Source organism: Danio rerio, chromosome 23, assembly GCF_049306965.1.
Source record: "Danio rerio strain Tuebingen ecotype United States chromosome 23, GRCz12tu, whole genome shotgun sequence".
NCBI classification, from domain to species: Eukaryota; Metazoa; Chordata; class Actinopteri; order Cypriniformes; family Danionidae; genus Danio; species Danio rerio.
The window spans coordinates 27,096,557-27,120,424 of NC_133198.1; the positions used below are offsets into that span (position 1 = coordinate 27,096,557).

General features: G+C 33.0%; 2 protein-coding genes and 1 long non-coding RNA gene across 5 annotated transcripts in view; 1 reads left to right on the plus strand and 2 right to left on the minus strand.

The window, feature by feature from the left end:
- arhgef19 (Rho guanine nucleotide exchange factor (GEF) 19) overlaps window positions 1-11,482 on the minus strand; it is a 29,453-nt gene extending 17,971 nt beyond the window's left edge. Inside the window, exons 1-2 of the mRNA XM_005162208.6 lie at window positions 11,266-11,482; window positions 11,011-11,175 (exon numbers count right to left, since the gene is read on the minus strand). The gene's annotated coding sequence lies outside the window, so the exon portion shown is untranslated. The remainder of the gene's footprint in view (window positions 1-11,010; window positions 11,176-11,265) is intronic.
- Window positions 1-21,165, plus strand: part of LOC141380492 (uncharacterized) — a 43,445-nt gene extending 22,280 nt beyond the window's left edge. The window contains exon 3 of one of the 2 annotated variants that reach the window (XR_012398527.1): window positions 20,927-21,165. This is a non-coding gene — a long non-coding RNA (uncharacterized lncRNA). Of the gene's footprint in view, window positions 1-748; window positions 805-20,926 lie in introns of those variants that run through there. The other variant, XR_012398526.1, reaches the window with a different exon arrangement.
- The window catches only part of ano11 (anoctamin 11), a 28,715-nt gene continuing 16,956 nt past the window's right edge, over window positions 12,110-23,868 (minus strand). For both annotated transcript variants that reach the window (XM_068216906.2, XM_009296915.5), the window contains 6 exons: window positions 23,207-23,343; window positions 20,935-21,140; window positions 19,172-19,314; window positions 18,828-18,918; window positions 17,251-17,382; window positions 12,110-15,110 (listed from right to left, as the gene is read on the minus strand). In XM_068216906.2, the coding sequence (XP_068073007.1) occupies window positions 15,087-15,110; window positions 17,251-17,382; window positions 18,828-18,918; window positions 19,172-19,314; window positions 20,935-21,140; window positions 23,207-23,343 (733 nt within the window). In that variant the 3' untranslated portion in view covers window positions 12,110-15,086. The remainder of the gene's footprint in view (window positions 15,111-17,250; window positions 17,383-18,827; window positions 18,919-19,171; window positions 19,315-20,934; window positions 21,141-23,206; window positions 23,344-23,868) is intronic.

Sequence of the window (23,868 nt, forward strand, 5' to 3'; positions counted from 1 at the left end):
GTTATACTTCATACAATTGGACATACATTATACATTATAATTATACATTATAAACACAGAATTCTGAAATATAAACTGAGAATCCTACAACATTAACTAAATAATTTCAAATGTGGAATTCCTGAAAGAGAGAAAATTACCAGCCATGTTTTAGCTAACAATCACAATAAATATAAATAAATTAATTTATATATTTTTGAAGGTGTGTATTAATTCACATAGTTGTTAATTTAACAAGATCCTGCCAATCAACAAACAACCCCAAAATCTAAATAATCAACCAGGTTAAATTAAGTTGTTCTGAAAAAGTTGTGTTATTGTGATCAATTCCTCAGTATGTGCTATTTCAAAAATAACAACAAAAATGTGATGAGTTGATTATGTTAAACAAAACTATTCAGAAGTTGTTTAACTCTTGATTATAGTACATCATGCCGTCTATTTGCAATTCTAATCAATTTCCATTGGACAAAATCAAGTTCTGCCTTGCATTTTACACTGGCAAATACATCAGATTAAGAAAGTATTACAGGCTGTGAACCTTTTTTCTGTATCATGATTTACTGCTATAATTGCATGACAGCTCTCAGTAGCACTGCTGATGTTTACAAGATTTAAACAGCTCAATCAGTTCTTTAATGTGCCGTTAAATGAGTGTCATATTGCGATGATGACCTACTTTTACTGCACCACTCGCATCACACTCATTCACACTAAACTTCTTGTTTTCTTTTACTTGCAATTCCAGAGGTGAACCAAGCCAGGCAAATGTTCCCCTCCCTCACTGCTTTATTATATGGACAGGTAAAGACTAGTCACTCACAGCAGCTTGTTTTGAAACGTGATCAGGTACACTGTTTAAGCCTTGACACTGACCAGGCAACAGATGACAAGTGTTTGACATTTTTACATGCAGATATTGAAACAAAAGCTCTGAAGCATTAACAGCCTAAAACATTTGTATTGTTAAAATACAAAAATAAATTAAATCAGTGTGTGTATGAACACGTCACAAAAAACTAGGCAATATTAAACAAACTAAAACAAAGCAATGCATTTTAACAAATTTGATATAGTCAAAATATTAAAAACTAAGAAAGTAATGAAAACAATAATACAAAAAATTATGGGAAATCCCCATATAATACCTGCTGTGCTTGTATCCCTCGAGCGCTTTCTCTAAGAGACTGTATTCAGGTCAATCCATGTAATAAAAGTCACAAATTATTTTATTCACATTAGGTCCGAGCCAACGAGTGCCTGAAAAAGCCTGCAGGCTGTGTAGCTAAACAGGTGTGCACAGAGTGGAGCCAGAAAAAAATCTCTTTTACACATACCTGGAGGGCTTGGCTTTTTTAGGATCATTTTTCATGGACAAACACAAACATGTGCGCCATGCAGAAAAACAAAACCCATCCACCATTCTACATACTAACACACATTTGTGCAATCCTAAAATTATGTAAATATATCTGCATATCCGGTCATTAAGAATTTAATAGATTGTTATAGAGGAATGATCATGCATTTTAGCTATTATAATTAATTCGGAATAAAAAAATATATAAGATTGCATTCTAGCTTTGTTTTAACTTTAAGATTTGTTGCTTTATAAAACATAATACTAAAAATACCTTTTAAACATAAAAATGTATTTTTAGGCACCAGCTTAATGACCGTATCATACACCAAGCGCAATACGGTGCAAGACGTGTTTGGCCCGATTTGTTGCTATTTTCAGACCAGCGCAACAGTCATTTTCACATTTTGCACCAATTTAAATAGCAAATCCATTTGCGCCACTTTGTGGATTCATGGGTGTGCTGGTCTGAAAAGGAGGTGTGTTAAGGCGCATTGTTGGCACGTTGCTATTTTAAGGAACTAAAATAGACAGCATCATTGACAAACTAAAAGCTGGTCTAAAGTCCAGCGCAGAGCGTGTTAGTTATGCGCCTATGCAGATCCAACTTTTTTCAGCTTATTCATGACAGTTTGCATAGGCATAATATTATTATTAGTGGCAGTATTATTATGTATATTTGTTTAGATTTGTCCTCCGGTCGGGTTTTAGAGACGTATGCATCACCATATGGGGCAAAAGAATAGGATGTGTGTTTGAATATAACTATAGCAAAAATGGATTTGAACACACTCTTAATGTTTTTGCGCCATGCGCTTTAGACTTAGTGCCTAGATCTTTAAATAAAGAGTCCTGAATGTAAAAAAAAAAATCTAAATTGGATATCACTATACTATTACCATTATTTTCCAACTTTAATGCCCTAAAAGTCTTCTAAAATTGAAAATTTTCATGTTGCAGTGGTTTGTCAGTACATATATTCATTTTATTAACAAAATACAGAAAATGAGCAAGGCTCAAGATACTTTAAGATACTATAAAAAATATCAAAACTAAAAAGGTTTTTAGACATAAATATATACTTTTAAAATAGTAAGTGTTTTAAAAAGCCTTTTTGAAATGCAAATTTCAAAATCTAAAACTAAACAGGTATAAAAATGTTGTTTAAACATAATATGTATGTTGAGAAACTGAAAGCACCTGCAAGGTTTTGTTACTAAAAAGTATGCTTGTTTATGCATGTCTTCCAGGTCAAAAATGATTCCAATGCATTTTAAGGGTAAAATAATAAACTTCAAAAGAACAAATAAAAAAAGTGCTAGTGCCTTCCAACACATTACAGCAATCATAACCTGTTCCTTTTATAGTGTAGGTCTTGAAATCCAAGGGCTGTTTGTAAAGGCGAAATGAGGACGCAATAAAAAAAAGTTAACCATTAAGCCTTTTGTGCGCCCAAGAAAAAGCAAGTTCATTATCATGGTCGACCCCCACTCCCAATAAAGATCTCCGACACTTTCCACATTCCCCAAATAACTGCGCTTCTGTCATTCCACTTAAATTGCCCAGTAAGCTGTACCCGCGAACAAACAAAGAGTCTGGTCTGTCTGAGCTCACGCAACAAGAACAGGCCTTATTTGTGCGGCTGCATCCTATCTGTGCTGACCATTGGGGGAGGCAGTAATAGCCTGCAGTCGCACAAACAAGCTCTGTTCTTCCTGCTCCCCAAACCTCCTCCGTCACCATCTGTTCATTCTGCAGGTGAGCCGCTGTTTATTGGCCCTCACAAGACCTTTAAGGACACTGCTAGTGAATGGGGTAAAAAAAAAAAAAAAAATAGTTCTTACGATTTCAGCAGAATTATTTTACTAAACTAATTACGCATCATTTAATTAAATTTCCTCTAGTTCGATTACAATTTTTGCACATATATATGAACATTGAATGAAATCAGGTAAAAAAAAAAATTCCTGTTTATTTTTATTCCATGTTGGAGTCAAAGGTTTTTACAGAGGGGAATCTCTTTTTTTAATCACTCCATAATTCAGAAAATACTGAAAACTAAATAAATATATAAACATCTTTCTGTAAAAACCTTTAGAATATAGATATAAATTAAACTGTGTCATTTGGTGTACATAAGAACTGCTGATGTAATTTATGGTTTATTATAGGAGGGGGAAAAAAGTTGATAACAAAACAGCCTTTAAAATGTCTATTGAAATTTAAATATACAGACAATTAATAAAGTGTGACTGAACAAACACTCAAACGTGTATTTTGAGGGGTTTCTTTATGCTAGACAGAAAAAACAAGTCTAAAATTTCAACAATTGACAGGTGCATGAACGAACAGAGTTTTTTTTTTTTTTTTTTTTTTGCCTGTTGCATCTCGCTTTAGGTCCAGTCAGTACAAGAGAGATAAGTGAAGGGGCTTTAGATACCCATTTCACTCTGAGTGGCCTTGTTGACCTGAATTAGGCAAGTTAAGCAAGGGTAAATGAGGAGAGTGCAGTTTTGCATGCGAATAACGAGGACAGAGTTATACTGGGTGTGGCATGGCGTCCTTTTCCCCCAGACTGCAGCTCTGATACATGTAGGTACAGATTCAAAGTCTGCCTGATGCCTCCAACTGACAGGTGATGGGGCAGGTGCTGCGAACACTGCAGAATTAAAACATGTGAGGGAGGGAGAGACAGGACGTTCAGCTCAGTTTATGGAGGAAAATCTACTGTAAATCAGCTACTGAAATGACAGTTAAAGGATACACACTGATAGTCATCTCAAAGAGTACTGTGCTTGCACCATGGTTACCATGGTGTGTCATTGTCAAGTCTTTTGGAAACTAAAAAAAAATAATAATAAAACAAAACATTTAAATGTTAAATTGTACACTTAAAAACAGATTTTACTTTTTACCAAATGACTTAATATTTTTATTTAATTAAAATATATTATTGTAATTGTTGTTGTCATTATTATCTTTTGTATTTATTCATTTCTATAATTATTTTTTAATTTATAACAAAATTCATTAAAACAACTGAAAAACTGTATATTTTCCTTGTACACACTACTTTAGACTGTACATACTTTAGTCTAACTGTACTGTTTCCAAACATTCTGCTATTGCTCCCTTAAATCTGTCTGATCTCAACCAGAATATATGAGCAATGCAGAGCTGCTGAGAGAATACCGCGAGTCATACAAACACTCATTGGCTGGCACAGCTGAGCCACAGGTTAACATACACATTCCAAGAGTCTTTCTGATGCTCATATCTGACAACATGATCACGACAGCACAGCTAAAACAAACCACACCCTGTGAAATGGCTCTCATTTATCTTTTTTCCCAAATAGTTTTTTTTTTTTTTCTGTTGTACATTTACCTTTTTTTCTGGACCCTAATTAAATGTTTTATTTTTTTTTTCATAATCAAAAGGCATGTCCAATCTGTTGAAGTTATCAAGCTTATTAAATTTAACAACAGTTTACTGTCAAGAGTTTTAGATGCTGTACTTAATAAAAAAAAAAAGTATTACACTCAAAAAATGAGTTGTGCTACTTGGTCAGACTACTTATTTAAAATGAGTTGAAACAACATACTTCTTAATTTTCGGGGGGACAACTTAATTTTCTTATGTTCAAGCTACTTAAATTTGCAATAACAAATTAGTTAACTTAATCTATCTGTGTTTGGACAACATGATAGAATTGTGTGGAACCCATCATTTATTACAGTGTATTAACAACATAAAATCAAGAGGATGCCTGTAAGAATTCTTTTTTTCTTCATTTTATGGAAGAATTATGTTGATTTTGGGATCTGTTAACCCAACCTAATAACATAAAAGTAACCATTTTACAGTGAAAACATTCATTCATTTCATTCATTTATTTTCTTGTCGGCTTAATCCCTTTATTAATCCGGGGTCGCCACAGCAGAATGAACCACCAACTTATCCAGCAAGTTTTTACGCAGCGGATGCCCTTCCAGCCGCAACCCATCTCTGGGAAAACAGTGAAAACATAATATACCGAAATATGGAGAAAATATGCTATTTTAGAAACAAGTCAGAATTAAAAAGATTCGAGTTTATGATCTATGCTCCCAGATCATAAACATCATAATTCTTCATAATATATAATAGTTTTGTGAGAGGTACAATGCAGAATTTAAAGGTAATCATTAAAAATATTATCGCTATTTAGATTTCTCATTCCAACAGTCACAGCCCGATCTGTCTACAAACTCGTCACCCCGCAAAAAAGACCTAAATCTGGCTTAAACGTCCGTAGATTAGGAATTAGTGCCACTATTTTAGTATTCATAAAGATCTAACTTGCTTATACACTTTTAGCTTACATACATGCATTCATTCATTCATTTTCCTTCGGCTTAGTCCCTTTATTAATCTGGGGTGGCCACAGCAGAATAAACCACCAACTTATCCAGCATATGTTTTTACACAGCAGATTTCATTCCAGCTGCAACCCAGTATTGGTAAACATCCATACACACTTAAACACTACAGCCAACTTTAGTCTATTCAATTCACCTATAGCGCATGTGTTTGGACTGTGGGGGAAACTGGATCACCCAGAGAAAACCCATGCAAACACAGGGAGAACATGCAAACTCACACAGAAATTCCAACTGACCCAGCCGGGACTTGAGCCAGTGACCTTCTTGCTGTGAGGCAACAGTGCTAACCACTGAGCCACCTTGTCAACCTCAGTTTACATAAATGAAAAATAAAGGTAAATGTAGGTTTGATAAAACCACACTCTACATAAAATACATTAGACTTCATATGTAAATAGTCTCCTGTTTAATATTTACAGACAATAGTCAATGTGGTGATTAGGTGTTACTTTTAATTTCTGAAATTATTATGCTAATGTCCATGACACTGAGCATTAGACAGAGCATTAGATTATGTTTTCATCACTGGGATAGATTCCACAATTACTTTTTCTGCGTTGGGGAAATCCATGGGTCTCCCTGTGGGATCTGACCCTGCTTAAACAGCCAAAACGTTCACTCCTCTTACAAACTAACATGGGATTCTATGTCAATGGAGACAATTCATCTAAGGTCCATCCAGTCTGGTGTTTGAGGATCACCTGATCTTACTCTATTCAAAAAGAGCTTATATTAGTGTAGGATAATGGCTCCAATACTGAAAGTATCTCTTACACTTCCAATTCTGTGACGCAACAATAGCAGACAATAGTTTCCGAGCCTGCTGGGTGAGGATGAATAAGGCAGGAAGATTTTATTGTGATATGATACTTTTTTTTGTTTACCCCTTATTTATGTTAAAAGGAACTCAATGGTTAGGTTAGACACTGGTATGGTTAGACACTAAAGGCAAAAACATGCACTTGTCCATTTTGAGATTTTGGGCTTTTTTATGTAATGTAAAAGAAACATCCAAACACCCTCTGTAAAAACTTCTAATACGTCAAAAAGTGAAAACAAGAATTTTGAACCTGACTTCATTCAGTGTTTAGATTTTGTGCAGGTAATGTATGCAAATATTTAATGATATGACACCTAATTTGCATATTGAACATAACATTTTAAAAAAATTGCAAGACACAAAAAATCTGCAATTCTCAATGTAATCAATCAACTGGGGAGGTATGATGACAACTAGTATTTAATTTTGATATTTGTTTATATTTATTCACATGCAATGTTTTGCCTTAAACTCAGGTGTTAATAAAGCCTGCTGAAGCCGCTGGGTTTCTGCTGTTTAATAATTTTGTCTGGCCGGTCGAGATAATTGCTATTCCTGCACAGCGGTGTAGAGGAGAACATAAAGGGCTCCATAAGACAGGTGCTTGGGTCATAAAGAGGACGTCACACCTCCTTCTCGCAAAGAAAAGAAAACACTCTCCGAAACACATGCTCCACACATGCCAACAAACAATCACTTACACATCAATAAACACACAGAGTGATGATGCAGCAGCGCTTTATGAGACATGAGTTTGATGGACCATTATATTGTTCAAATTTATGACAGCTGAGTAAATAATCTAACTATCAGACCAGACAGATCTTACAAGCAGATGTCTGTGTTATGAAGAACTTACAACAATAACAAAATGATTAAGTTTAGGTTGTAAAATGGCTGAGAATGAAAGTGAATTAAAAATGTAGTTATAGTAAATAGAAATATTTCATAAACAGAACTATAATAGAGCATATTAATGGTTTATAAATAAGTAATAAGTAACACTAGGTATTGTAATATTAAACAAAACCCAATAAACGATAAAGTTGATTAACATCTATTAAACTCCATTGTCATTGCTGGAGCTTGGATTTGCCAAATCTGCAATAAAAAGTCATTATGGCGTCAGATATTTCTTATCAAACTCTTTTAAGTATTAATAACCTGTACTTTGAAATGTCATTTACTTTGACACAGTCATTTAGTTTTAGTCTCTCATGTACTGTACATCAACAAGAATGACCTCATTTGAGACAGATATTTTCTTCCATTTTTTTCATTGTCTTTTATGAGCATCTGGGCACTGCATGTCCTCTTTCCCAAATCAACCAGTCACACTATTAGCTGTGTATATTTGAGTTTTTTTATGTGCAACAGAAACTACACCAAAACTTCCAAAAAATGAATAAATTCATGAAATAAAACAGACCAACACAAAGCTAAACAACAAAAAAACATACCAAGTAGTTTGTGCTGTATCTATCCACAAAAAATGTCCACATTTCCACATAGTCGAGTGCTATTCCTTTAAAACCCAAAAGCAAAGTCAAATCAAAAATCAATATCAAATCAGTTAAAATTATCTTATAAATTTTATGAAAATATTTTACTCTTGTTGAGAGGGTCACTTAATTTGGATTATCAGAATATTTTGTTATAGGCGCCAAATAATGAACATATGGATAGGCATAGCTGAATAAAAAGTTTAGATGGAAGAAAATGACAAACCTTTAGCTTCAAACATCATTTTCCCCTTGTTCTTATGTAAGTGTAAAATCCAGGTGAAAACCGGCCAATCAGACCTTTGTTGCACACTAAATCATTAGTATGCACACCTCAAGCTGTATTTGACCGGCCACATTCTTTTATAAGCTACTTTCCATGCACCTATGTTTATGCACATTTTGATTAACAGTTGATAGAAACGGCAAGATGTGCATACATTTTGAAAATGTGCATAAAAACCATATACGCATAATTGAGTAGGATAAATTTTTTATTCAATAAGAAAAGATGTGCATAAACTATGATGGAAACACTTTTATCAAACAAATTTCAGTATGCGCATTAAAAAGCCACGGGATTTTGTTATAAGAGATCATGTGATGTTAAAAATGTGTGTGAATGGACAAACCAGCAGGCTGATCATATTGTAAAGCATCTAAACTGTTGTTTTGGACATTCTAAAAAACGTTTAAGTATTAGTGTTATTATAATATTAATTACCTCCAGAATCAAGAGCGTCTGTGCTCCGCGTCCCACACCTTCAAAAGCCACTGCACATTCACTGTGTGACAGGATTGCCCTCTGAGGCACAAGTCTTTTTTAAATAAAGAACAGATTCACAAAGCTTCTCCTACAGCAGCAAATTACATTTGTACTTTTGATATTTGGCACCAGTTTTTCCAGGAAGTGATGATTTTGTTCAGCTTGGGGAAAAAATGCTTGTGGACAAGTGCTTTAAAGCCCGCCATGCCACATCTTTAGATTGTATTCTATCTGTTGCTATGCAAAGCAGACAGATGCAGAATGGTAGTGCTGTACAGTATGTTTGTAATGAGGCAACAAACACATGTAGACTGCTCAGTATACTGTAAGTGTTTAAAAAGTAAGAGCAAGTTTTTAAAGCAAGAGCACTCAGCTCTTACTTTAAAAATAACACCAATACAATTTAAAAAAAATCATATTTCTGCAGGGATAGATATCATTTTCTGCCTGTTTTTTATATGATAAAGCTTCAAAATACAACTCTAATACAACTTTTTAAGGGAGGCACTAACAGGAGCTGCAGAGTGTAAGAGCAGTCCTCATTAATATTCATGACCCATCCAAATATGGTCAAGCTGGAGAGTCTGAATCTATAGGCAATTTCTGGGGTTATAAATGAGCTTAAAAATGGCACCTTTAGCTACAGTATATTAGTTCAAACAACTACTTTAATAACATTTATTGTTTTTATGGACAGAACTGGCATCCAAAGTGCTAGCAACCTCAAATTTTCATTAGAAACTGCTTGAAATTTCTAAAATAAGTTGCGGTTAAACTCAAATATTTCTTTTTATTTGGATTACACTTATTGTTAACATTTTTCCTCAAATGTAATCAAACACAAGCATGCTGGGAACTACTAGCCAGTTGTAAAATATAAATTATTAAGTTCTCTGAACTTAAAACAAACAAGTTGTCAAAAATGTTCAAGAATCGTGTTACTTGAACAAGCAACACAAATATTCATGTGCAGTTCTTAAACAGCGTCTTCCAGACATGCACTCGCACGCAATTCTATCCCTGCAGCAGCACAACATTCAGACTCATATCCTGCTCAATCTATCGCACTATTATGCATGCAACATTAAGTAGCTTGCAAGCGATCACTAGCACGAGCGTATTTGCATTTGATTGTGTCTTTTAAAAGGGCTGGAGGGCAGCACTGCTGCTTGCTCGATCAAGATTTAATAAACTGGACCATATCCCAGGCATTTCATGAGATTTGTCTATGCAGGTGATGAGTGTCAGATGTGCAAATCAAAACATTATACTCTCCATGCATAAGCATCTGTTTGAACAAGGCAAAATTGTCTGGCAGTACAGCGCAAACTGAGCAAGACAGATAGAAATGACCTGAGTTTACGGTGACCTTAAATGTTCAGCGTGTTATACAGTAAACAGGAAGCAGTCATAATTTTGTCTCTGGCAGCAACTGATTACAATGCCCAGAAGTGACAGGAGACAAAATAAAATCTCAGTTGTTTATTTAAACAACTAACAATAATGACAAATAAAAATCTGAGAGAGCGAAAGTTTTTAATTTACACATTTTAAATGCAATGATTTTAAATAAAATTCACTATGAAGAAAGGTTTCTGCTTTTAATTTCAAGTTCAAATTAACTTTAGCTCAAATAACTTAATATTAACATATACAATTATTTATTATAATGATAAGTACATGTTTACTGTTAATAATAAATTAGTAAATGTTTAATTTTAAGTTGGCTTTTTCCCCATTATAGTCAGATTTAGTGTTATTAGATACTTTTAATATTCAATACAACATAAATGAACTGATTAAGATAGATAATTTACTTTTGTTTATAAATAAATATTAACATAAAACTCCACATACATATAAACAAACACATGTGTGGATAACCAACAAACTGTTATTATAAATAGTGTTATAGAGCTACAAATAGTGTATTTTCTTCATGGCATTTTTGTTTCAAAAACCTAAAACCTTTTATATATTTCCTGGACTAAACTACAGTCCCCTATTTCCATGTTCTCTGACTGCAGGTTCCTCATAAAGTATAACACAAACTACACAGCCGTTCCCCAATACAATGTTGTACTATCACCCAAAATACAACAGATCTCCACAAATGTAGATTTTCAGAAAGCTAGTACCTCATTTGTATCAGTGGACAGTGGGCTGGATGGGGTCCAACTCCGGTGTGCAAATCCAAGTCGTCCAGTCTCGAGTCTGAGGTGTTATAATGTCCATGACTGCCTTGCGTTCCTCCCGGTTACTTTTGGTTTCCCCTCAACAACACATTCACTCAGACACCAACGCTTGAAATCAAAACATCCAAATATTCACTTCAACCACAAAAATGGAATAATAAAAACTGAACAGCAAAGCCTACTAACAATTCAAGCTACCTAAAAATGCAGGTTTCTTCTCCTTTTTCCCCTCATATCCCTTGCTCACTTGTGCAAGACATTTGTCCTCTCTCTCTCTCTGTAGTGTTGTCTTTAAGTCCACTTATTTATGGCTTTATTTCTAACACCTGCCAGCAGAGGAAAAGCAGAGAAGTGCAAGCTGTTGTCTGGTTCAGAGGAGACTCTTCCTGCCAAGCAGAAAGAAAGAGCAGTGAGTGAATGTGTGTGTGTGTGTGTCTGGATTCCTGTGTGTCAACAGCAGTGGATAGCAGGCGGTCGCTTAGGCGGGTTAGTTTGGTGGGTGGGAAGAAGACTCTTTGAATATCCCTTGGTGCATACGAGTGTGTGCATGTGTATGTGTGTGTAATTAGGTAAGTATCAGTTTGAAGATAGCAAGTAGCAGAGAGGGCATGCCGAAACTCACTCAGATATGCTCTTTAAATACTCTTGAACTTCTTTTTTCTTTGCACACTTCACTTATAATGAGCCACTTTTCAAGCTAGAACGTCTAGATAGTAAAATCCCTGAACTCACATACAAATATGTGTCTGCCGGTGTATATGTTGATGTGTGTTTATTGAGAAATAAGAGTGTTTGCTTTGGTAAGAGTTAGTGTTATGGATCTTGTAAGTGATGAGTCCGTTATTAATAAGCTGAAAAGCTGGTGTCCACGTTGCATATTTTAGCACCTTGACATGTACCAACCAACCCCTCCTGCAGGCTGAACGGCGGAGGAACGCACAGCAATCATAACAATCAAAAAATGAAGGAGAGAGAGAGAGAGAGAGAGAGAGATAGGGAGAAAGAAAGAGCCTGAGGCAATGGAGATTCTTCTTTTTTTTTTGGGTAGGTGGGGTTAGAGAGAAATCATTATCAGAACACCTGTCCGCTTCTGACTTAATAAATCAGAGTTGCTTAACAAAACAGTTTGGTAAAAGTGATATCAAAGGGGCAGGTTTGTCACACAATGCTGGGATTGATGGTTTGATGGAATGAAACGGAATTTGAGAAGCAGAGATCTGCAGAAAGTAGAGCAGGAGTTGCCTACATGGACGTGTTAAAGATTAAGGATCTGACATGTTTGCCAGCTGGCATGGGCTCTCGGCTCTGGAACACAGAACTTCAATGGCTCGGCATTAGTGTTGTCTTCTTCACCTTTTTAACTTGTTCAAGCATATCATTTTCGTTCGTGTCCAAGCTCACCATTTTTGCACAATTAGGCATTGTTCGACAGGGCAGGCGTAGCTTGGAATTAAACAGGTTGTTTGGCCAAAAATTACATTCTGTGATCGTTTGCTTGCACTCATATCATTCCAATTCTGTTTTTTTCCCCTGTGGAACAAAAGATGCTTAAAATAATGTTTAAGCTGCTGTTTGTAATTTATAGATTCACAGTTCTTTTGGCTTTGGAAGCAAGGCCGCACAATTGATTGAAATCAAATCGTGATATGACTTAGTAGTTTGATTGGCAAATTGCAAGTGAGGTGATTTAATATGAGACATGTGCATATTGAATATGAGCAGCTAAAATCCAGTGTTCCACTGTCAACAGTGTTTTCAAGAAATGCTCAGTCACATGTTATTTCGATGGTCTATTAAGTTAAATTTAGGTTACATTGCATCTACATGCCAACTAACTCTCAGATTATAAGTAGACTGTTAGGTTGAGGTTAGGGTTAGTGTAAGTTGACATGTTCTGGCAAAATTTCTGATGGTCAGTTAAATGTCTGTTGAAGGAGCAGTATCAGCAGATATTAAGCAGAAAGTCTACTAATACTCAAATGGTACTTCAAAATAAAGTGTTACTAAATGCTCTTCATAAACGTAACATTCTGTAGTGCATTTAGTTATTGCCCGGCAGGTACACAATGATTTAGGTTGTGATGTCAGGTGACCAAAATTCAAGTCTAGCCAGCATCTAAAGACATTGATTTTTTATCAAAATCTAATGTCGTGTCAACATCTTAAACCAGCATCATATTGACGTCAAATACTGACAATTATTCGTCAGGTGTGGCAACCAAATTCCAACATCTGATAGATGCCATAGTGGTAACATCCACACAACATCAAGCTGTAACATCATTAAACGTTGAAATTTGGTTAATTTTAGGTTGAACATTGATGTAGGCCTGATGTTGGGTTCTGACGTCAACCTGATTTTCATTTCCCAAAAAATGCAACGTCCCCACAACTTTGGGGTACAACATCAGTCTGACACCATGTTGACTTCTTGTGCATGCTGGGTGTTTAAGGCCAAGCTAGATTGGATTAGATTGGAGCCAAGCACTGTGTTCATTTACATGTGATTAGGTCTTTATCCAGATTTTCTAGTGGCTCATTTCACAGTAAATACTCTACATAACCTACAGTAATATCTATCTTAAATATAACAAATATATGACATAAAAATAAAATATTAAATGTTTTCTATTTCCCAGTGATGGGTTGTAGCTGGAAGGGCATCCGCTAAGTTGGCGGTTCATTCCGCTGTGGCGACCCCAGATTAATAAAGGGAGTAAGCCGAAAAGAAATTGAATGAATGAAGGTTTTCTTTAGAAAAGTATCCTAAAATGTGAATTTTGGCATGCATTGTGCATCAAAATATGTGCACTTTGTGTTTCAGAGTGCGGCACAGTTTTTATTTACACAGGAGCAGCTCATTCAGTTAAAAAAAACACTCATTAACATTTTCATCACTGAAAATAATTTTATACATAACTTAAAATGAGAAATTAAAAATCCAATACTATTATACGATTGTTGATCAAATTTGAAAAATAAAATAGCTCTATTAAATTGATATTAAAGCCGGTGCACTGACATGTTGTGCAATTGTGCGTAAAGTGAAACGAGTTCAAGACAAGACTACTGGACTTTCTCAATCTTGCCCCCTGCTTCAGTCTAGCTACTGTCCTATCAAAAAGAAAAGAAAAGAAAAAAAATATATTTGGCCAAATTGTGCAGCCCAACAAATATGTAGAGAAAAAAACTACTTTTTTATATGAGATAAATAACTTATGATACTGTATTTTCACAAAACTTTTTCTTTTTTGGCTGTGCATAGTCATCATGCCCTTTCATTTATAATATAATTCATCTATATAATTCATTCTATTCATCTTAGAAGAGAACAGAGTGAACACATCCCAACTTGTCTTTTTAAAAGTGTTTTAAAATGATTGAGTTCTTCATTTGTGCCTGAATCATTTTTTAATCCTGTCCCCCAGCATGCAAACACTGAAATGCTTTTTTTTTTAACAGTTATTGAAACTAGCTTTATTTTAAAACGTAATACCTTAAACAGCCCAGAGACAGACATGACAAATGCAAATATATTAAGGTATTACTCTGACAAGCATTTCACACCAACACATATTGTACAATAGACTTCTAGAGCATTTGCCATCTTTCACAATTCTCCCTTTGTCAGTAGTACAAATATATACTTTAGTATTAATGTAGAAAAGCAAACCTCCCTGTCCTCCCACTAAATCTAAATAGGAATATATCATTCATCGGGAGGCCAGAGAGAGTGAGATGTGCAGCTGAACACAAGTATTACTAAAGTTGGAGCCAGAGGAAGTCAGATGTAAACAGCCGTTGGTTAAAGTAGAGGTGATAGAGAACGGAGTTTGGCATACACCTCTTCATTGTGAAATGCATGCTTACAAACACCCTCACACCATCAACCGGCACAAAACACAAGCCAAAATTCAGTCCAACAGCATTTCTTTTCCTTTTCTTGTTCAAAACAGTCAGTTCTGAAAGTGTTTTTGTAGCGCCCCCTTCTGGAGAAACACTTGAGCTGCAGGTCAGTCTCATGTAGCGAGACGCTTCGCTTGCTTTAAAGAAAGAAGAGAAATTTGGAGGAAAGAGAAAGAAAGAGATTGCTTAGAGAAACCAAACCATCATTCAAGCACGAATGTTTATCAAAAGTGAAGATGTTTTGCATACATTACAATACTTTCTCAGTCTGGTTTTTAAGGATAGTTCACCAAAAAAACTCAGATTTACGCACTATTTACTCTCTCTCAAGTGGTTATAAACCCTTGAGTTTACTTCTACACAAAAGAAGATATTTTGATGAAAGTTGAATACCTATAACTTCTCAATGGTTACAGGTTTTCAGCTTTCTTCAAAATATATATTCTTTTTTGTTTAGAGGAATAAATAATAATAATAATAATAATAATAATAATAATAATAATAATAATAATAATAATAATAATATCTCCGGTTTGAACAAAGAAAGGGTGAGTAAATGATGATGACAGGAATCGTATTTTTGGTTGAACGATCCCTTTAAATTTGTACTGACTAAAGTGGAGAGAAAAATATATAATAATTATTAATTAATAATAATAATAATAAAATTAATAAATTTTAGAGAGACAGAAAAAAAACGGATAGAACAATAAGAGAAATTAAGTTTACAAAGACAGAATTATGATGCGGTAAAACACTAATAAAAAAATAATTCTAAATATTTTTTCCTTTACTTATTTTAGGACATTTAATTAGATTTAATATTAGACACAGTTTCTACCTCTTCCTGACCCCCTCGCTCCGCTTCCCTCTTGTCTATGTACTGATGAAGGTGTTGTTGGGGAATGGCTTCAGACAATGTAAAGTCTAGATTGGATAAACGGCTGGCCAGAAGTGCGATATGCACATCAATAAAGCAGCATTTTTTATGACAATTTATAACAATAATTTATATTTTTACATTACTGTGATGGTTGGTAGAGTTGGTGTGAGGGTAGGTGTTAAAAAGTACAATTTATTAGGTAATTTAATAGATAGCATAAATAATGCTCGGTATAACTACTGGTTTTACATTACTGTGATGGTTGGGTTTAGGGTTGGGTGTTAAAAAATAAAATATAAAGAGTAAAGAGTAATTTTATTTTGAACCGGCAGACAATATGTAATTTGTATTATACAAAATATATAGAACATACATCTTTAATAATCATTAAGAACGATTTAAACAATGTTGTACCTGTGATGATGAACAGATAAAATGTAGATCTATTTATAAACTCTATAATTAAGTTAACCAAAATTGATTTAACAACAGAATGACCTAGAAGGAGGCTGTAAAATGACAGATAGAGGAACACACAAGGGATCATGTCAACATTTTTTTTTACTTGAACATTTTGTCCCCATAATCCTGAGTATTTGGTGTAAGTCACTGCTCGGAACCAGCGCAGCCAAATATACACTCTGACCTCAGCTAAAAGCAGAGCATCATCCTAACACATATTTTCCAGAAAAGTGGGTTGAATAATGTTTTGATCTTTTTCCCCACATGTGCTTTTCAGAATATGTGAAGTATATAAACCAGGGCAGAAAAAAGTAATGCAGAGGTCATTGCTCCACTTTTACTAGAGTAATGGAACTATGTCACACATTTATTTCATTGATATGTACAGCTATTCAAAAACAAATACTCTAAATGCCGACATTTTTTATTTTTTAATTTAGAAGAAATGTCATCAAAAATAAGTTATGAATTTATATTATCCTGTATATACATATAATAAATATTTACTGTATATAGTAGTAAACATTTGAAATGGATCAAAACCTTTAATTAAAATTGTCCTAAAACTATTGAACAACACCCATTCTCTATTTAGGACAATATGGATTTTTTTTTTTTTGATCCACTTTAAATGTTGATTTATATATAAATTCCTAACTTATTTCAACTTATTCATAATAATATAATATAATATAATATAATATAATATAATATGATATAAAATTCAGCACTTCTGAGTTCTGTGACTCTGATATTGCACATACATATATATGGGAACATACATATTATGGGAACTAAAATTAGTACAGCAAAACATTTAATAAAAAATAATACAAATGGCAAAAGTAAATAAAATAGGAAAATCTCATATATTCATAAATACTGGAGGATGTGGAGACCACTTTGTTCACTAAAAACATCCTGGCACTCACCAGCAAGGCCTCCTGGTTATCAGCCAGAGCCTGTTTAGCCAGGTAACGCTCACGCTTGATCTTCAGCTGCAGAGACTCAGGGATATCAGGAACCATCCAGTCAATCACACGCAGAACGAAGAACACTACATGCTGAATATATGAACAAACACACTCATTACTGTAATGTACAGAGAAAATTATTTTTAGACAATTAGAAAAGAGGCTGTAATCAATTAATGGTTATGTATATTCTTTAATATATTACCCGGAAAAATCATAATTTTACAGCATTTTGTTTTGTTGACACAAACTGCTGATTTAGACAGACTCACTAAATCTTTTTATCTTAATAACTAAAAAGATTTCAGAAGCTTATTATAATATATTTGTTATTTATGTACAGAAATACAACTATATAACCAATTAAATGTTTAGTTTGTTTTGGTTTCCACTTATAAATGTTCATAAAAAAATAAAATTATTCTGTAAACTATATAGTCAAGCTCAAAATTATTCTTACTTCTGGGTTGATTACTATATATTAGGCCTGTCACAATAGTAAATATATCGACTTATCACACAGCACATGGACATGACCTCAATCATTTTGATGCAATATATATATATATATATATATATATATATATATATATATATATATATATATATATATATATATATATATATATATATATATATATATATATATATACATATATATATATATACATACATACATATACATATATATATATATATATATATATATATATATATATATATATATATATATATATATATACATATACATATATATATATATATATATATATATATATATATATATATATATATATATATATATATATATACATATACATATATATATATATATATTTATATATATATACATATACATATATATATATATATATATATATATATATATATATATATATATATATATATATATATATATATATATATATATACATATACATATATATATATATATATATATATATATATATATATATATATATATATATATATACATACAAATAAAACAATTCTAGCAACATTTTAGCTGATTGTACAACATCTCTATCTCTATTAGAGGTATCAGTGTAAGTATGGTTAAAAAAACATTAGTTGTTTTACAAATAGTACAAATAATATAGTAAACAAATAGTATTTACAATAAATTACTATAGTATATTTTCATGTGGGTGTCTGACAACTGAAAATAGATCTGGTAGCAGATATCACAGCCTTGGTTATTTTTTTTTATCTTGCATTTTTTTTTAACATTTATTATTATTATGTATATAATATGCATTTTCACACTTTGATTCCAATGCCTATTTATTAAATTGTAAACATGACTAAAACTAAATAAAATATTTTTAAGAATAAAATATGAGCTCGTTGGAAGAGTATACTGTGCATTGTGATAATATTATATTGTCATTCTGGCATTATATAATATATTGCAATATATTTTGGTACAACATATCATACAACAAAAAATAGATATCATGACAGGCCTACTATATATATATTGCATATTTGTATATAATGAAATTATTGATCACCTCAAAGGCGATAATAAATCCCAGTCTTACAGCCAGGAGCTCCCAATACACCAGCTTATATTTCCCATTTTCATCCCGAAATGCTTTATACCTGACAAGAAGAAAATAAATGACAAAAAATGACTACAAGAGAAGAAAAATCGAACATTGCTGACAGCTGCAGTTTTACAGTTTACTGCTATGATGAACAATTTCACCTCTGCAGTGCAAAACACAAAGATAGCCAGGAAATATCTGAACATGGCTAAACTGAACAAAATGCAACATATAAGGAACATCCCTTAAAAAAAAAGGCAAAATAGCGCATCAAATCAGATGTCAGGTTTGTTGCACTGCAGTGTTACCTGCACACAGTATGACTGGAGTGATTGTAACTGGGTGGAGAATAAGCCAGTGTGAAGTTGACATATCCATGGAGGTCATTGTTGAACTTGTACTGGTACAGAAGACGGGGCAGAAAATCTGAGGTGAACGCAATGAGGAATGCCTGTAGAGGGAAAATATATATATATATATATATATATATTGGATAACAAAATCTGTATATTATATGTTTCACAAATAAACAGCTAGCAAAACTGCTTCTCTGCTGATTTTTTTGGGGCAAAATCCCACTATTTCAAGAAGAATCTACAGTATCATTTTTGTGTGGGCAAAAGCGTGTGCTCACTTTGGTCAAGCACATTTACAGAGCTCACCAGGAGAAAGATATTTTGACAACAACTTGTGTGTGAGCAGTAGAATACACTGTATAAAAATAATGGGTCAAACATTCAATTTGTTTGACAATCTAATTAAGTGAACTATAATTTTTTTTTTTGCAAATTTAAGTGGTTTGAACATAAAACAATTTAGCAAAAAGACAAATTTTGTTGTTTGAACGTAAAAAAAAAAACACTAAATTTTTTTTATTGTTTAATTTACCCATAAAGTTGCCTAGATTTCTCTAATTTGACAAAACTGACGTTTTTTTGTTTTTTTGATTTTGTTTTGAAGATTATTTGCTAAACGTTGTTGATGAAACAGTTTTAGTTCACATTGACTATTTTTTTTCCTCAATACAGCAGTACTAAACAAGTTTCCAAACTGTTTAGAAAACATTCGTAATCTTTTCATGTAACAGATATTATCATATTATATTTAAGAGATTGTTTTGTAAAAATATTTTTTTATATCTATAAAAATGAGAAACTAAGAAACACTAATGTTCACTAATAAAGGTTACTTAAATTAAAATGTTTAGAAGTGTTGTTTAAAGTTAAATTCATGTATATGCTTACACACATTTTAAAAAAAAATATTACCACTTTTAATTTGTTTTGCAGCGATAAATATATTTTTATTAATGTGTTTTATTTTTTAAATGGTAGAAGTCAGTGTTGGAAAACAACGCATAAAACATATGACCTCACCAGACTGCGGTTATGATTTAATAAATCAAATTTCAATCTAAGTAGTGTATGAAGAACTTAAATTACTACTGAAAAAAAGTGTTGCATGCAGAACTGTTGCAAGCAATTTATTTGTGGTGAATTTAAACAGACAAATTAAGTTCAATAATGTTCAACTTAATTTGTCTGTTTAAATTCAGCCCAAATAAATTGTTTACAACCACTTAACGTAAAAAAAACCCTGAAAATTACATTAGATCGTTTACAAATAAATATATTCAGATAAAACAATCATATGCAATCACTTAATGATTATAATAATCACAAAATAACCATTCTACGTTACGTTAATAATCAGGTAATCATTATTTAATGCTAATAAGTAATAATATATAATAAATTAAGTTAATGAAAATACAGTTGTTTATTTTTAGTACATGCTAAGTCATGGTGCATTAACTAATGTTAACAAGCACAGTGTTGGACTTTAATACTGAATTGGTAAATGTTGAATTATAATTAATAAATGCTGTACAAGTATTGTTCATTATTAGTTCATGTTAGTAAACACATTACCTAACATAAACTGTGTGTCCCATTTTATAAAGTGTTACCTGTACATTGCAAAAAATATAGTAAATGATTATACATGAGTAAGCTGTGAGTAAGCTGTATTGGTTAGATAATACAAGTTTTTTTTCTTAGCAGGTTCTCACATTGACTACGACAGACACGTGGGACAGCGCCTCCAGTATGATGAACCAGACACCAATATGCTGTGCTCGCTCTGCCACGGGCCGCCGGTATTCACACACAAACTTATGAGCATCCAGCCTCACTTCCACCCAGTTATTCAGCAGAGCAAACAGAGGAGCCAGAGGAAACGCCGCCACAAAGATAGTGATGAAGCCAAACTGCAGAACTGGAAGAAGCGAAGATCACATACTGTAAGTTCAGCAAGAGCTTCTATACAGAAGAGTCAGGTCCATTTATTGTTTATGATTAATTTATAAGATGATTGCAGGTAAAAATGTGTGTCTCTTTTGGTGGGACAGAAATTCAGTTGAAGTTCTGTATGATGTTATAGAGCTGAAGACAAAATTATTAGCCCTTCAGTGAATTTCCCTATCAAGTAATGTTTTAATGCCCTACTATATTTTTTATTTGGAAAAATTCTTAATTCTTAATATTTAAAAATAAATATTATTAGCCCCTTTTAGGGTTTTTTTTCTGATTGACTACAGAACAAACCACTGATGTCTAGGCATGGGCCGGTATAGGATTCTGATGGTATGATAACTTTGGATAAAAATATCGCGGTTCCACGGTATTACAATCTTGCTGCACATATCATACTGCCCTTAATATAAGTTCTTTTTAAATGTCTGGGTAAAAACAACAATGTGTTCCCGCATTGAACCCAATATATTTTACTTTAAAATATATTTAAAATATTTTGGACCAGTAGCTTTTGGTGTAGAGGTTCCTTTTTTGCTGGAGATACTGTTGCCCTAAAAAACTAAACAAAACCATTGTGAAAAAAAATGTAAAAACCATACAAACAAACCAAAAAGTACATATACCGTAAGAACGGTATAACAGAAAACTCATTTGTTGCTCAAGACATATTTATTTGTGCTAGGGAAAAATGTATACTGATTAATCACATCCAAAATTTTGTTTTGACAATTTAATTGTGTGTACTGTGTATATTTATTATGTACATATGTGCATATTTGAGAAAATGTTTATTTATATTTAGATATAAATTATATGTGTATGTGATACATAGATAATTAAATGTATATATACTTTGTAACAAAATTGGATTGCATAGCTTTATTTCTATGTATATGTGTGTATCACTTATGCATATGGCCAGACAGAACCTGCGGACATTTTTTGCTATTTCTGCAGAGAATTTTGTAAAAATCTGCGGATGTATGCAAAATGATTTTGGGAGTATGATAACTATAAACTTAATATATCAAATAAAAAATAACACCTTTTTAATTTTTATTTAATGTTTACAATGCAAATTAAATTAGAACCCCTTATTTGGTAAACAAAGCAAGTTTCTCATAAAATATATCTACTACAAGACAGAAAAAAATTACTTTACAAACTGTAATCTAAATAAATTATATACACATTTTCATATCAGTCAATAATATTAATAAATTTAATCAAAAAACTAAAATAATATAAATTTACACATGTTTACACAAGTAAATACATAGACTCAATGATGGGTTAAAAATCTGAGGAAATCTGCAGATTTCAGCATGCGCAGATTACGTGTGGGCCTATTTATACATAAGAAATATTTATATAATACACATATATTATGTCAAACACACTTTTATTTTGGATGTGATTAATTGTGATTATTCATTCATTTTCTTTTCGGCTTAGTCCCTTTATTCATCTGGGGTCACCACAGCAGAATGAACCACCAACTTATGCAGCATATGTTTTATACAGCGGATGTCCTTCCAGCTGCAACCCAGTACTGGGAAACATCAAAACACACTCATTCCCACACATACACTACAGTTAATTTAGCCTACCCAAATGACCTATAGCGCATGTTTTTGGACTGTGGGGGAAACCGGAGCTAACTGTAATTAATCTTTATCTAATTATTTTATCTTTATCTTCATCTAATAGTTCTACATTATTATAAATGTTGAAAAAAAATTTAAAAGTTGAAAATTTTGTGAAAAAAAAGTAAAGTATTCTTTGACAAACTAAAAAGGACCGCATGTATTTTAAAATGGTAATCTTTTATAACCGGATCAACTCTGAACAGAAGTGTGCTTGCTCGCATATCAAAATGTTAGATTTTCTTTGTCATGTCAAATCTTGTCAGTGCTCCAGGTAAGCCAGGACTGACAGTGAAAAATACAGTAGGTGCACAATTTCCTGAAGTCAATATTTTCTGACAGAAATGAAAAGCTTACAAAAGCGGAAAGACTATCATCTTACCAATCTCCAGATATTCGTCAAAAAGTCCCTCGCAGGGAATCAACTCATAGTCTTGCTCCCAGCGCTCAGGCTCTTGTGTCTTCTGGGCTTTCTTTACAGACGCCAAGGCCCGTTTCTGTCTCCAAGCCTTTATTTTACTGAAAAACAGAGAAAGAAAATGAGAAAAGCAGAAGCAACAGACATAAAGTGTTCTGTTTGATGATGAAGATAATGAGGATGTCTCTTCTGAGGCTATTTCTAGCTCTAAAATAGAACAGTACTCATGCTGAACGATACTTTTTGCCTGAGCTTGACTCTGGTGATGCATTATTGATAAGGGAGCACTAAAAGCTTCTCCTGTGTGGCATTTATCCTGCTAAACCGCTGGAACTACTGCCTTACAGGAGAGACATGCTGCAGTACTGGCACTGAGAGAGTCATCGCTCTGCCCACTGCGCCCTGCAGCAGATTAATCCATATGCATATCAGTCAATGCACATAAACAGCTATCCAGGCTCACTGTGTATGATAGTAGAAAGTCTTCATTGATTTTTTTTTTTTTATACTACAACAGAGACGTTTTCCAACCCCCAAATCTAAATCTCAGAGAAAGGTTTCTGCATTTTAAGATGTTCATCGTTTGCTTATTATTTATTATTCATGTTTTCCACAATGTATGACCC